This window comes from Triticum urartu, chromosome 1A, assembly GCF_056163025.1.
Source record: "Triticum urartu cultivar PI428250 chromosome 1A, HENAU_Tu73, whole genome shotgun sequence".
NCBI classification, from domain to species: Eukaryota; Viridiplantae; Streptophyta; class Magnoliopsida; order Poales; family Poaceae; genus Triticum; species Triticum urartu.
This window is the reverse complement of record NC_141873.1, coordinates 170,854,846-170,866,012: the sequence shown is the minus strand read 5'-3', so window position 1 is coordinate 170,866,012 and position 11,167 is coordinate 170,854,846. Positions and strand designations below refer to the sequence as shown.

The window sequence follows — 11,167 nt, the reverse complement described above, 5'->3', positions numbered from 1 at the left end:
TAGGGTTTGAGAGGAGATGGTGTTGGTGAAGATGTTGATGGAGATTGACCCCCTCCCAATGAGAGGATCGATGGTGATGACGATGGTGACGATTTCCCCCTCTCGGAGGGATGTTTCCCCGGCAGAACAGCTCCATCGGAGCCCTAGATTGGTTCTGCCAAGGTTCCACCTCGAGACGGTGGCGCTTCCTCTCGAAAGCTTCCTTCTGATTTTTCCAGGGAGAAAGACTTCATATAGCAAAAGATGGGCACCGGAGGCCTGCCAGGGGGCCACGAGGCAGGGTGGCGCGCCCAGGGGGTAGGGCATGCCCCCACCCTCGTGGACGGTGGGTGGCCTCCCTTTGGTGCTTTCTTCGCCCAATATTTTTTATATATTCCAAAACTGACTTTCGTCGAGTTTCAATACTTTTGGAGTTGTGCAGAATAGGTATCTAATATTTGCCCCTTTTCCAGCCCAGAATTCCAGCTGCCGGCATTCTCCCTCTTCGTGTAAACCTTGTAAAATAAGAAAGAATATACATAAGTATTGTAACATAATGTGTAATAACAACCCATAATGCAATAAATATTGATATAAAACATGATACAAAATGAACGTGTCACTGATGCACAGGAAGAGCAGTTGAATATACAAACATTGTCGACAAATGCAATGAGAAATACAAAAAAGGACGGCATGATATAATCTTTTTTTTGACGAGCGGCATGATATAATCTATTATATAATTAAGACAAAAGGCAAACAAGCCATCACATTAATCCACATAGATTAAATTATCTCCACCGTTAATTTTTTAAGGTAACGGATGAGATTTAAAGATATTAAAAGTTACATACAACTATTGTAGGTACTAATAATTTGTTTGTCATGCACCACTGACACGCCTGTCATCCTAAACATGCCAGCCTTTTTAATGTGTCCTAGACAACCACAAATACCCGCCACACAAAAAGTATAGGTGTACGATATAGTAGTTGTCATAGAAGAGTATACTATATGAAATCTACTGTTCACAGTTCCAAATCTACACAGACTCAACCAAAGAACTCCACGCGTGGTTGGAATTCCAAATCTATACACACGGACTCAACCAAAGAACTCCACTCGAGGTCGGCTAACACGAACTCCAAATAGCTGTAAACTTGCATTAAAAAAAAGAAAACACAAGTGACACAATAAAATGTACTTAATACATGAACTCGTGAACATTTGTACAGGAGAAGTTAATAGAAATAGTGGTCAATTACATCATATAATTTGGTTCTATACTCTTGTTTATATATCCTGAGTGCTACCTCTTTGTGATCAACTCTTTGTCCTCCGAATCGAATGACACGGCTACTGCCCCTTGTAGAAAAAGAAAGGACTCTATAATACCCATAAACATAAACTTATAATTGCAAAAAAAACCAGCCACAAGCACCATATATAAGGATATATTACAAAATACAATGTAGTTCATAGGCTCATTCTTCAATTTACATTGTGGACATCAAATCAAAATTATGAGGTATTGTTGTGAATTGCAAAACTTCTAAACCAGGTGCTAGCCTCAGAACATCCTTCAGTATATACCTACCACAAATTATAGTCAGATTAATAAAATACATATCCCTTTTTAGAAGCAAAAATACACAACCATCTAAAATAGAGAAACTTGGCGGCATGCGGCATAAAGAAGATATTGCTCATGCTCGCTTGAGACAAGGAATATAGCTAAAGAATTTTCCAAACCTTGAGAACGAACTACGATAAACAGCCAAAAAAATCTAATATTCTACATATGCTGGACACATGGATGTTACTACAAAAAGGGAAGGCATCAACAAGCATAAGTATCTCATTTTTAGCTACCAATATTAGCAAATATTCTGTTATGGGAAACTATTTAATGGTAGAAATTCCGAAATACGCAAAGTCATTCGTTTCACATCATCATCTTGCCGGTGACCAAATAAACACTATTGTTTCATGTGTAGTTCAACGCTGTATTTCAGAAAGTCTAACTGTGTCGGAAAAAAATTTGAAACCAACACTGTAAAAAAAAGCGTGCCTAAAACTGTCAAAAATTTGAACCTAGTCCAAGCACTTCCTAAAATACCTTGTTATGTTCTCTATGAGTGCACTTATTAATCTGTCAGTTGGTGTCATAAAGAGCATCGTCGAGACTCTTTTTGCTATGCAGCAGCTAGTGTCATGTAAAAAGGGGTGGAATCATCAGGTGAAGATTTTGCATCCCTGAGTATAACTAATAAGGATATTGCACTACCTCCTGGTTGTCCTACCAGTAAAAAATCATATTAACATATGAACCACATAGTTGCTGGGAAAACAATAGTTTCTAGGTGGGTTTTTAGCACCAACCCTTAGAATATCACAATGTTACTCATGCTGATACATCAACTCTATTCAACAGTGTACCAAATATGTCTTGCTTCAGACAGAGATAATGAATTAACAATTCCATCCTGTGTTTTTCAAACCCGGCAATTCTTAATGTTGCATGACCTTGTGGAGTCAAGTAGATATCACAAAATTCTATGAAAGACTACCAGCCAAAATGGCAAAAGAAAAGAAAGTTCAGCAGAGCAAAGAGAATAGAAAATTCATTATTACTTGGAAGCGACACATGTTCATTAACTGGGGGAGGCATGGTGTCATCTATTTTCAATGGCCTGAAATCAATCCAACAAGCTTCATCTACCAACGAGATAACCCATTAGGCCTTTTAACACTCTGCATCATCATCCCATCTGATCTGTCAGGTTGATAGTCAGCAAACAATACTTCAGCTTTGCACATGATTTAAGGACAATCTAATGGGAGCAATCATAGAAAAGTAAATCAACAGTGAATTGTTGTTTTTGCTTTTTTGGAGACATCTCTTACGATTAAAATACCTATCCAGAAGAATCAATATAAGGCATTGTGAGCAGATAAACATTATTGCTTCATTATCTCCCAACAAGCTAGCTCAAAAGCATTAACCAACTTAGTGTGTGCCTAGCCTTACAGAATATCATAGCACAGACATTCATTGAAGAAGACAAATGATTATAAACTCTGAGCCAGTCACACTACCACAAAAACATGATAAACCTTGAAAAAAAATACCAGCTCGAAGGTATGGAGGCAAAAGCACCAAAGGTATATGGGGAAGAACTCACCAGAGCAAAACCAATGGAACAATTACTAATCCCACTTACATGCAGCACCAGCGAAACCAATGATAAATTTAGACCGGTGCTTCAGCAAGAAATTACTTCACCACAATGGCAACCAACCACAACTCCTTTAAAGATGACTATAATGAATTTAACAGAGTAGTAGTTTAGTTTCCACAAGTGAAACAATGAACAAGATTATTGTATAAGTTTACTTAATTTGCTCACAGTAAGCTAAGTATTTATGTGCACAAAATAGGGAGGCACATTTTCTTCAGTCCTGATTACTGAATGGCAGGTACTAACTGAAGTAAACCAAGCATGTATGTGCTCTGAATATTCACAATTGCCAGTAAACAAAGTAACTAACTATATTTACCAAAATGTACAATGCCCAAGCTCAGCGAGGGAAACAAACACAAGGAATAGAGGTCGCACACCTGAAACCTGCTGAAGTTTGCGTCGGTCTCCCTCTCAAGGGCCAATCTAGAAACAAAATCAGCAAGCTATGTGCCTCCATGGTAAGTTTTCCATCTATAATTGAGAAGCACCTACAAAGATGGAATAGACATCAGCCATAAATCACAAGTTCTAGGCAAAGAAAGAGAATTCCTATAAAGCAAGTATCAAAACATTGCTCCCTTCAAGATGCTGTCCCCTCTGCATCATAACATTTTTTCCCGACCTTTGAAGACACTGCATTGAACCCTCTTCAGCAAATGGAGCATAGATTCATGAAGAGCTCCAGAAGAGATTAAATGGGTACAAATGACCATTACACATGTCATGAGTTAAATAGGTTTGTTATGATGACAGGAGCAAAAGCAAGTATACTATAAGGAATTAATTACGATATGGGATTACAACTTTGAGAAAACACTATAATAGGGAGAAATAATAAGGTACCCGAGCAAATCGGAAGAGCGGCGATAGAATAATAAGGTACATAGATATTAGAGGCAAATTGTTATCCGAAAATATATACATGGTTCAGTCTTATTTCAGAAATTAAAATTTTGATTTTTATGTGACCCACATTATAGAATAAGTGCTAGCCTTTTGACGAGTCCTATGCAATATCAGGAATCTAGATCCAACCAATGCACTCGACTTGCCCTGCAAATATATACATGGTTCAGAGTTATTTTCAGAAATTAGGATTTCAGCCACATTTGCAACTCCAACACCAAAAAGAACTGACCATTCATTTTTTAGAAGTTTGGACAGAAACAAAGAACAATGCTTACCTGATAGAAACCAAAAGAGTTGAAACATAGACTCTGATTGAGAAGCCAAATTGAGATGCCATTGAGCACTCCAAACCCCATGAAGGTCCTTCCATAGAAAGATTTGTGCTCAAAGGGCTTCATACATAATGCCACATGAAGTCAATAGAATGGAACAAAGAGATGCCAGGCTGTCAACATGGTTGCTGCACAATAAAGAATAAGGTTGAGTAAACTTTTAGGGTAAACCAATCTACTTTTCTTTTTCTAATATGTTTAGACTACTACTCTTTCCTTCTAAAAAATATCGTTTGATAACTGGTACAACACGATCTCACTCTAGCTCCTTCTGCTCGACATATTCATTTTAGTATGTCACCTTAGCTGAGTGGTTGTATCATTCGAGTTAAGCTCACGGCTTGTTTATTTTGTTTTAACCATGGTGTGTTACAACCCACAATACCTATACATACTGAAAAACAAAATTTGCAGCTCGCACTAACCAATATAGTTTTTTTCCTGAATTTACACTTGCGATACCACATACCAAAATGGATGTTGTAGTTACGTGGATATCCGCTGGAAGAGAAGAAGTGAAGACTCTGTTCTTCAACTTTGTTGCCTATGCATACATACACATATTCAGTTGACGAAACATGGTTTACTTTATACTTACACACATGATCCTAAATCTGAGAAACCAGAAATGGCCTAGTCAAGCTACAACCTTTGAACACATACCTTATTTTGACAAATGGTGTGCAGTGTGATGGCCACGAACAACAAGACCTGGACCAAAATACCGAAGATGATTCCCATCCAAAGGCCCTGCCCATCTGTATAAGGAAGCAAGTGAAGGCAAGTTCAAAAGTAAGCATGAGAACACATGATAACTGAGCTAATATGTTCACTGACCATTGTTTTTTAGAAGGGGATGACCCTGGCCTCTGCATAAGTGATGCACACAGCAAGTATTGACTGATGCATACCAAAACATTTTGTGGCTTCACATCCCTGTGACAGACTCCAGGAACAGTAATGAATGTACACGAGCCCCCTGAATAGACACCACCAATGTAGAATTGACTTAGAATAGTTGCACAATGGAAGACACAAATTTCACATTTATTCATTGACAATTCACAAACCTGATAGGTGTAGAGCTTGATGTAGATAAGTGACATCCCCTGTTTGGCATTACTGTAGTTCTTAAGCCCGCGGTAGAGCGTCTCCGGGACATACTCCATGACAAGGTTCAGAAACAGCTCACTTCACTTGTGGTTGAGAAGAAGCAGTGCTTGAGGGAGACAACATTGGAATGGTTAATCGAACGCATAAGCTGCAGCTCCCGACAGTACCTTCTTAGTGGCCACCGTCTCCCCAGTTTCCAAGCATTTAGCCTACACATGCAACCATTTCGCTAAACATCAGGCTGGTGATGGACAACACAAACAGAGAAACAAATATTGGCTAGAGCAATCACGTGAAAGACGGCACCAAACGAACCAGTGCCCAAAATGTGCTCTGCCATGTAGCTTTTGCGTTCCATCTGGTTTCATCCTTTCTAGGTCCGAATTTTGAGCAGGCAAATAAACTCGTCTCATGGAGCAACAACTGCCAAATCCACCTTCTTTTGGCACTCTGGTTTTCCATCACATGGCTTCTTTATCCAGTGATTTTCAGGAAGGTGGCAATCTCCCAACATACTTCTCATAACAACTAACAGGCAATGCCATTCCTACCAGTGTGACCACCAGCAGAACCCATTCAGGCTTCCATGGCCTTATCCTCTATTATATATTTATATGAAGACTGGTTAGTGAAATAGGCAAAGTAGTAAAGTAACTGATTTGTGCATCATAAGTACAAATTTCTGATTACTGCGAGTAATCAGTAGTAGTAGCATCTGGGACGAAATTTCAGTTTGGACTCAACAACACATCTCACTAAGGCAATACTGGCCGTAAAACTCAGGCAAAGAGACATAAGGGAAACATAAGAGACGGACATCGCACATGTCACCGGCCTGAGCTCGACCGCATGTTGTCCTCATTTCCTCCAACTCGAGGGCGGCGTGCGGAAGCAGGGGAGGAGTCGCCGCTGGCGAGCAAGAGGGATAGGAAGAGGGCAAATCAGGCGGAGCAAAAGGGTGGAAGGAAGACCAACGAAGGCTACGACGGCGTCCTTCCCTGCCTCGTACCCTCCCCAGATCGGGCCCCGAAACAGCCGCCACCGTCTCCATTGTCTCGTGCCCGAGTGGCACCTCATCGCAGCTCGACGCCGCCACCACCGCTCCTCTCGCGCCGCCGCTGATGTATCCGCCGCTCCCCCGCCTTGAGCCAGTCCGCCGCCATGGAGCCTTAGCGGGAGGAGGAGAAACATGAAGGGGAGGAGGCGGAGGGGGTGACACGGGGCTCGAGAGCGGAGGGATTAATTGGTGGCTGGAAGACGCGAGGGGAGGCCCCAGATCGAGCGGAGCAGCGGCGATGGAGGGAGAGGAGGCCGCCGGAGTTGGGGTTTTGTGGTTGGGGCGTGTGCCCCCGCCCTCTACCGCCCGTCAGCTCTGCAGGCCGCGCCCCGCGCCACCCGCGCAAGCCCGCTGCTGCTTCTGGGCGCCACCCGCGTGCGCTGCTGCTCGCCCCGCCTGACCGCCCCGTGCGCGGCTCGTTTGCGCACCGCACGCGTCGGCCACGCCCTGTCCCGCGCCCTTTAGCGCTACCCCGCGCACGCCCGGCGCTGCTCGCTTCCGCTGCGCCCTTCCGCAGCCGCCGCGGCCCGACCGCGTCTGCTTCCCTTCACCGCCCGCCTACGCCTGCCGCTGCACGCCCAGCGTTGCTTGCTTCTGCTGCGCCCTTCGGCAGCTGCCACGCCTGCCGCCGCCGCGGCCCGACCGCGTCTGCCTCCCTTCATCTCCCGCCTACGCCTGCCGCTGCCTCCCGCTTCGCCGCTGCGCGCCCACAGCCGCGGCGACTACAGATGGAGGATGGGGAGGCGTCGTGGGAAGAAAGAGATGAGCGGCGATGGTGACAACGCGCTGGGCCTTCGAGAGGAGGAGGAGAGAAGTGGAGGGGAGGAGGAGGCGGCGCAGCGAGGAGGGGACGCGGAGGATTGTCCCGAGAGCGCTAGGTTTCCGGGAGAGGACTGTCCTGGCTCTTGTCGAGGATCTCGTTTTCGGGAGTGGATTGCTCTGCCTTGTTCACGCAGGCTCTAGGAAACCCTCCTTCTGCTCGATGGATCCATAGGCTCGTGACCACACCCGTCATCCTCTTTTGAAGCAGTCATGAAGGTTAAAAAAAGTGGATGGCTGACCAGACGCCAGCAGCCAAAAAATACACTGTTGCATTTCGAGCAACCCAATCTTGCGGCCGAACGCGTCGCGCGTGCGCAATGCCCCCGGATGGGCGGGTACTCTAGCAAGGTTTATATGTTCAATCTCGTTTTCGGGAGTGGATTGCTCTGCCTTGTTCACACAAGCTCTAGGAAACCCTCCCTCTGCTCGATGGACCCATAGGCTCGCGACCCCACCCGTCATCCTCTTCTGAAGCAGTCATGAAGGTTAAAAAAGTGGATGGCTGACCAGACGCCAGCAGCCAAAAAATACACTGTTGCACTTCGAGCAACCCAATCCTGCGGCCGAACGCGTCGCGCGTGCGCAATGCCCCCGGATGGGCGGGTACTCTAGCAAGGTTTATATGTTCAATGCCATGTATTCATGTTACTACAGAGTGATCCATGCTTCTTTTGAGTATGTACAGTAAGGATGATTTTGAGATATGGTTATGCTATATCCATCCATGTCCCTATTTGCATTTATGGAGTGTCCTAGCATGACTCAATCTTGCTCTACTTTTTGCTATAAAATGTTTCTGGCAGATTGTTTACGTGTTAATCAATTTTGCCAAGGTCGTTGTAGTTGATCCATGCATGCTATGAACTTGTTCTTGCTTTGGTTAGCTTCATGATCATGTCTTCTTTCTGGTAGTATGCTTATCTTGTCATGCAATGCCTAGTGTTGAGTGCATCAAGCTCCCAAACATGCCTTCATAATTCTGTTTATGCCATGTCCAGTTTTCTGCAAAGTCTGAATCTGTTAACGAAACTTGCTATGTTTACATGGGTGCTATCATATCTTCTAATCCTTTTTGGCTTATGGTCAGTAAGGGACTTTTTTTATATGCTTTGAGTAGATTCATGCCATGCCTTGTATTGCTATGTTATGTTCCTGTAGCATGTTCTTATCTTGCTCTAAACATTGCTTCCTGATGTTAATTCCTGACATGTTAGTATTTTCACTAAGTCTGTCATGCTGATATCTTTTGCCCTTTTGCCATGCTTGTTTGAACATGCTCTTGTGTGATTTAGCCGTAGCTCAGTGTTCATATTTTGTCAAGCATCTTGAGTAGATCACTGCCATGTGCTTTTTTGCTATGTTGGAGTGCAGTAGCTTAGTTTCTTGTTGCATTCTAGATGGCATTGTGTTGTTAATCGCAGAATTGTGCCATTCTTGTTTTGCTTACCATTTCCAAACCGTGCATCCGATTCCGGTGATTTTTATATCAATTTTGACCGAAATCAACTCATCTTTCCAGAGGCGCACTTGGGTTGCCAAGTTGATGCCTGGTTCAATATTTTCCTTCCGGAGCATGCATATGCATTGCATATCACATCCCGCATATCATGCCATGTTTTGCATCATGTTGCTTGCGCATTGCACCGTGGTTGATTGTGGTTCCCTTTGCTTGTGTTCTTGCCTTAGGGAGAGCCGGGAGACGAGTACGTGATCGAGGACCCATTGAGTACGTTTACGAGGATCAAGCTTTCGTCAACTCGAAGAACTTTGCAGGCAAGATGACCATACCCTCGAAATCACTTCTATCTTTGCTTGCTAGTTGCTCGCTCTTTTGCTATGTTGCGATACCTACCACTTGCTATATCATGCCTCCCATATTGCCATGTCAAACCTCTAACCCACCTTGTCCTAGCAAATCGTTGTTTGGCTATGTTACCGCTTTGCTCAGCCCCTCTTATAGCGTTGTTAGTTACAGGTGAAGATGGAGTTTGTTCCATGCTGGGACATGGATATTTGTTGGGATATCACAATATCTCTTATTTTAATTAATGCATCTATATACTTGGTAAAGGGTGGAAGGCTCGACCTTATGCCTGGTGTTTTGTTCCACTCTTGCCGCTCTAGTTTCCGTCATACCGGTGTTATGTTTCTTGGTTTTGCGTTCCTTACGCGGTTGGGTTATAATGGGAACCCCTTGACAGTTTGCTTTGAATAAAAATCCTCCAGTAAGGCCCAACCTTGGTTTTACATTTGCACTAACAACCTACCACCTTCCCTTGGGTTTTGCAGTCTCAAGGGTCATCTTTATTTTTAACCCTCCCGGGCCAGTGCTTCTCTAAGTGTTGGTCTGACCTGAGCGATGTCTAGCGCCCCCTGGGAAACCAAGGTTCTGCAGTCTCAAGGGTCATCTTTATTTTTAACCCTCCCGGGCCAGTGCTTCTCTAAGTGTTGGTCTGACCTGAGCGATGTCTAGCCCCCCCTGGGAAACCAAGGTCTATGCCAACCCGACGTCTTGCTCATCCGGTGTGCCCTTAGAACGAGATATGTGCAGCTCCTATCGGGATTTGTCGGCACATTCGGGCGGCTTTGCTAGTCTTGTTTTACCATTGTCGAAATGTCTTGTAACTGGGATTCCGAGTCTGATCGGGTCTTCCTGGGAGAAGGAATATCCTTCGTTGACCGTGAGAGCTTGTGATGGGCTAAGTTGGGACACCCCTACAGGGTTTTGAACTTTCGAAAGCCGTGCCTGCGGTTATGGGCAGATGGGAATTTGTTAATGTCCGGTTGTAGAAAACTTGACACTTAACTTAATTAAAATGCATCAACCGCGTGCGTAGCCGTGATGGTCTCTTTCCGGCGGAGTCTGGGAAGTGAACACGGTTCTTGTGTTATGCTTGAACGTAAATACTTTCAGGATCACTTCTTGATCACTTCTAGTTCACGACCGTGCTTTGCTTCTCTTCTCGCTCTCATTTGCGTAAGTTAGCCACCATATATGCTAGTGCTTGCTGCAGCTCCACCTCACTACCTTTTCCTACCCATAAGCTTAAATAGTCTTGATCGCGAGGGTGTGAGATTGCTGAGTCCCTGTGACTCACAGATTACTTCCAAAACCAGTTGCAGGTGCCGATGATACCATTGCAGGTGACGCAACCGAGTTCAAGGAGGAGCTCGATGAAGATCGTGTTCGTTGTGTTGTTCCGTTTTAGTTGATCAGTAGTGGAGCCCAGTTTGGGTGATCGGGGATCTATTGCATTAGGGGTTGTCTTTCTTTATTTGGTTCCGTAGTAGGACCTTGATTGTATTCTGGATGATGTAATGCTATATTTATGTATTGTGTGAAGTGGCAATTGTAAGTCGACTCTTTATCCCTTTCTTATTCAGTACATGGGATGTGTAAAGATTACCCCTCTTGCGACATGCCTAATATGTGGTTATGCCTCTAAGTCGTGCTCCGACACGTGGGAGATATAGCCGCATCGTGGGTGTTACAGCATGCTTTCATCATAATAAATTTGCTCATCAAAACTTGGGGAACTAAACATATCATCTTCATCAAACATAGCATCCCCAAGCTTGTGGCCTTGCATATCATTAGCATCATGGGTATTCAAAGAATTCATACTAACAACATTGCAGTCATGCTCATCATACAAAAACTAGTGCCAAACATTCTAATGCATTCTTCTTCTAACACTTTGGCACAA

General features: G+C 44.1%; 1 protein-coding gene and 1 long non-coding RNA gene across 10 annotated transcripts; both read right to left on the bottom strand.

Moving 5' to 3' along the window:
* Positions 1 to 1,168: 1,168 nt before the first annotated feature.
* Positions 1,169 to 5,279, bottom strand: LOC147990499 (uncharacterized). Of its 8 annotated transcripts, XR_015599645.1 has the most exons (8): positions 5,132 to 5,279; positions 4,938 to 5,012; positions 4,412 to 4,596; positions 4,201 to 4,280; positions 3,605 to 3,715; positions 3,168 to 3,304; positions 2,617 to 2,758; positions 1,394 to 1,575 (listed from the first exon to the last, which is right to left on the bottom strand). XR_015599645.1 is itself a non-coding variant. In XM_087516675.1 (6 exons), exons 3-6 carry the CDS (start codon positions 4,532 to 4,534, stop codon positions 2,701 to 2,703), a joined length of 372 nt encoding a protein of 123 aa, XP_087372801.1. In that variant the 5' UTR covers positions 4,535 to 4,596; positions 4,938 to 5,012; positions 5,132 to 5,279; the 3' UTR covers positions 2,430 to 2,700. The 8 variants fall into 8 exon arrangements, 1 of the variants encoding a protein (XP_087372801.1); XR_015599642.1 differs by lacking the exon at positions 1,394 to 1,575 and adding an exon at positions 1,169 to 1,347 and having other exon boundaries at positions 3,605 to 4,280; XR_015599637.1 differs by lacking the exons at positions 1,394 to 1,575; positions 3,168 to 3,304 and adding an exon at positions 1,169 to 1,347.
* Positions 5,280 to 5,302: 23 nt separating this feature from the next.
* LOC147990498 (uncharacterized) lies at positions 5,303 to 7,603 on the bottom strand. 2 transcript variants are annotated; one of them, XR_015599650.1, is made up of 3 exons: positions 5,874 to 7,603; positions 5,539 to 5,790; positions 5,303 to 5,447 (listed from the first exon to the last, which is right to left on the bottom strand). It is a non-coding gene; the product is annotated as an uncharacterized LOC147990498 (long non-coding RNA). The 2 variants fall into 2 exon arrangements; XR_015599648.1 differs by having other exon boundaries at positions 5,897 to 7,603.
* Between the last annotated feature and the right edge of the window lie 3,564 nt (positions 7,604 to 11,167).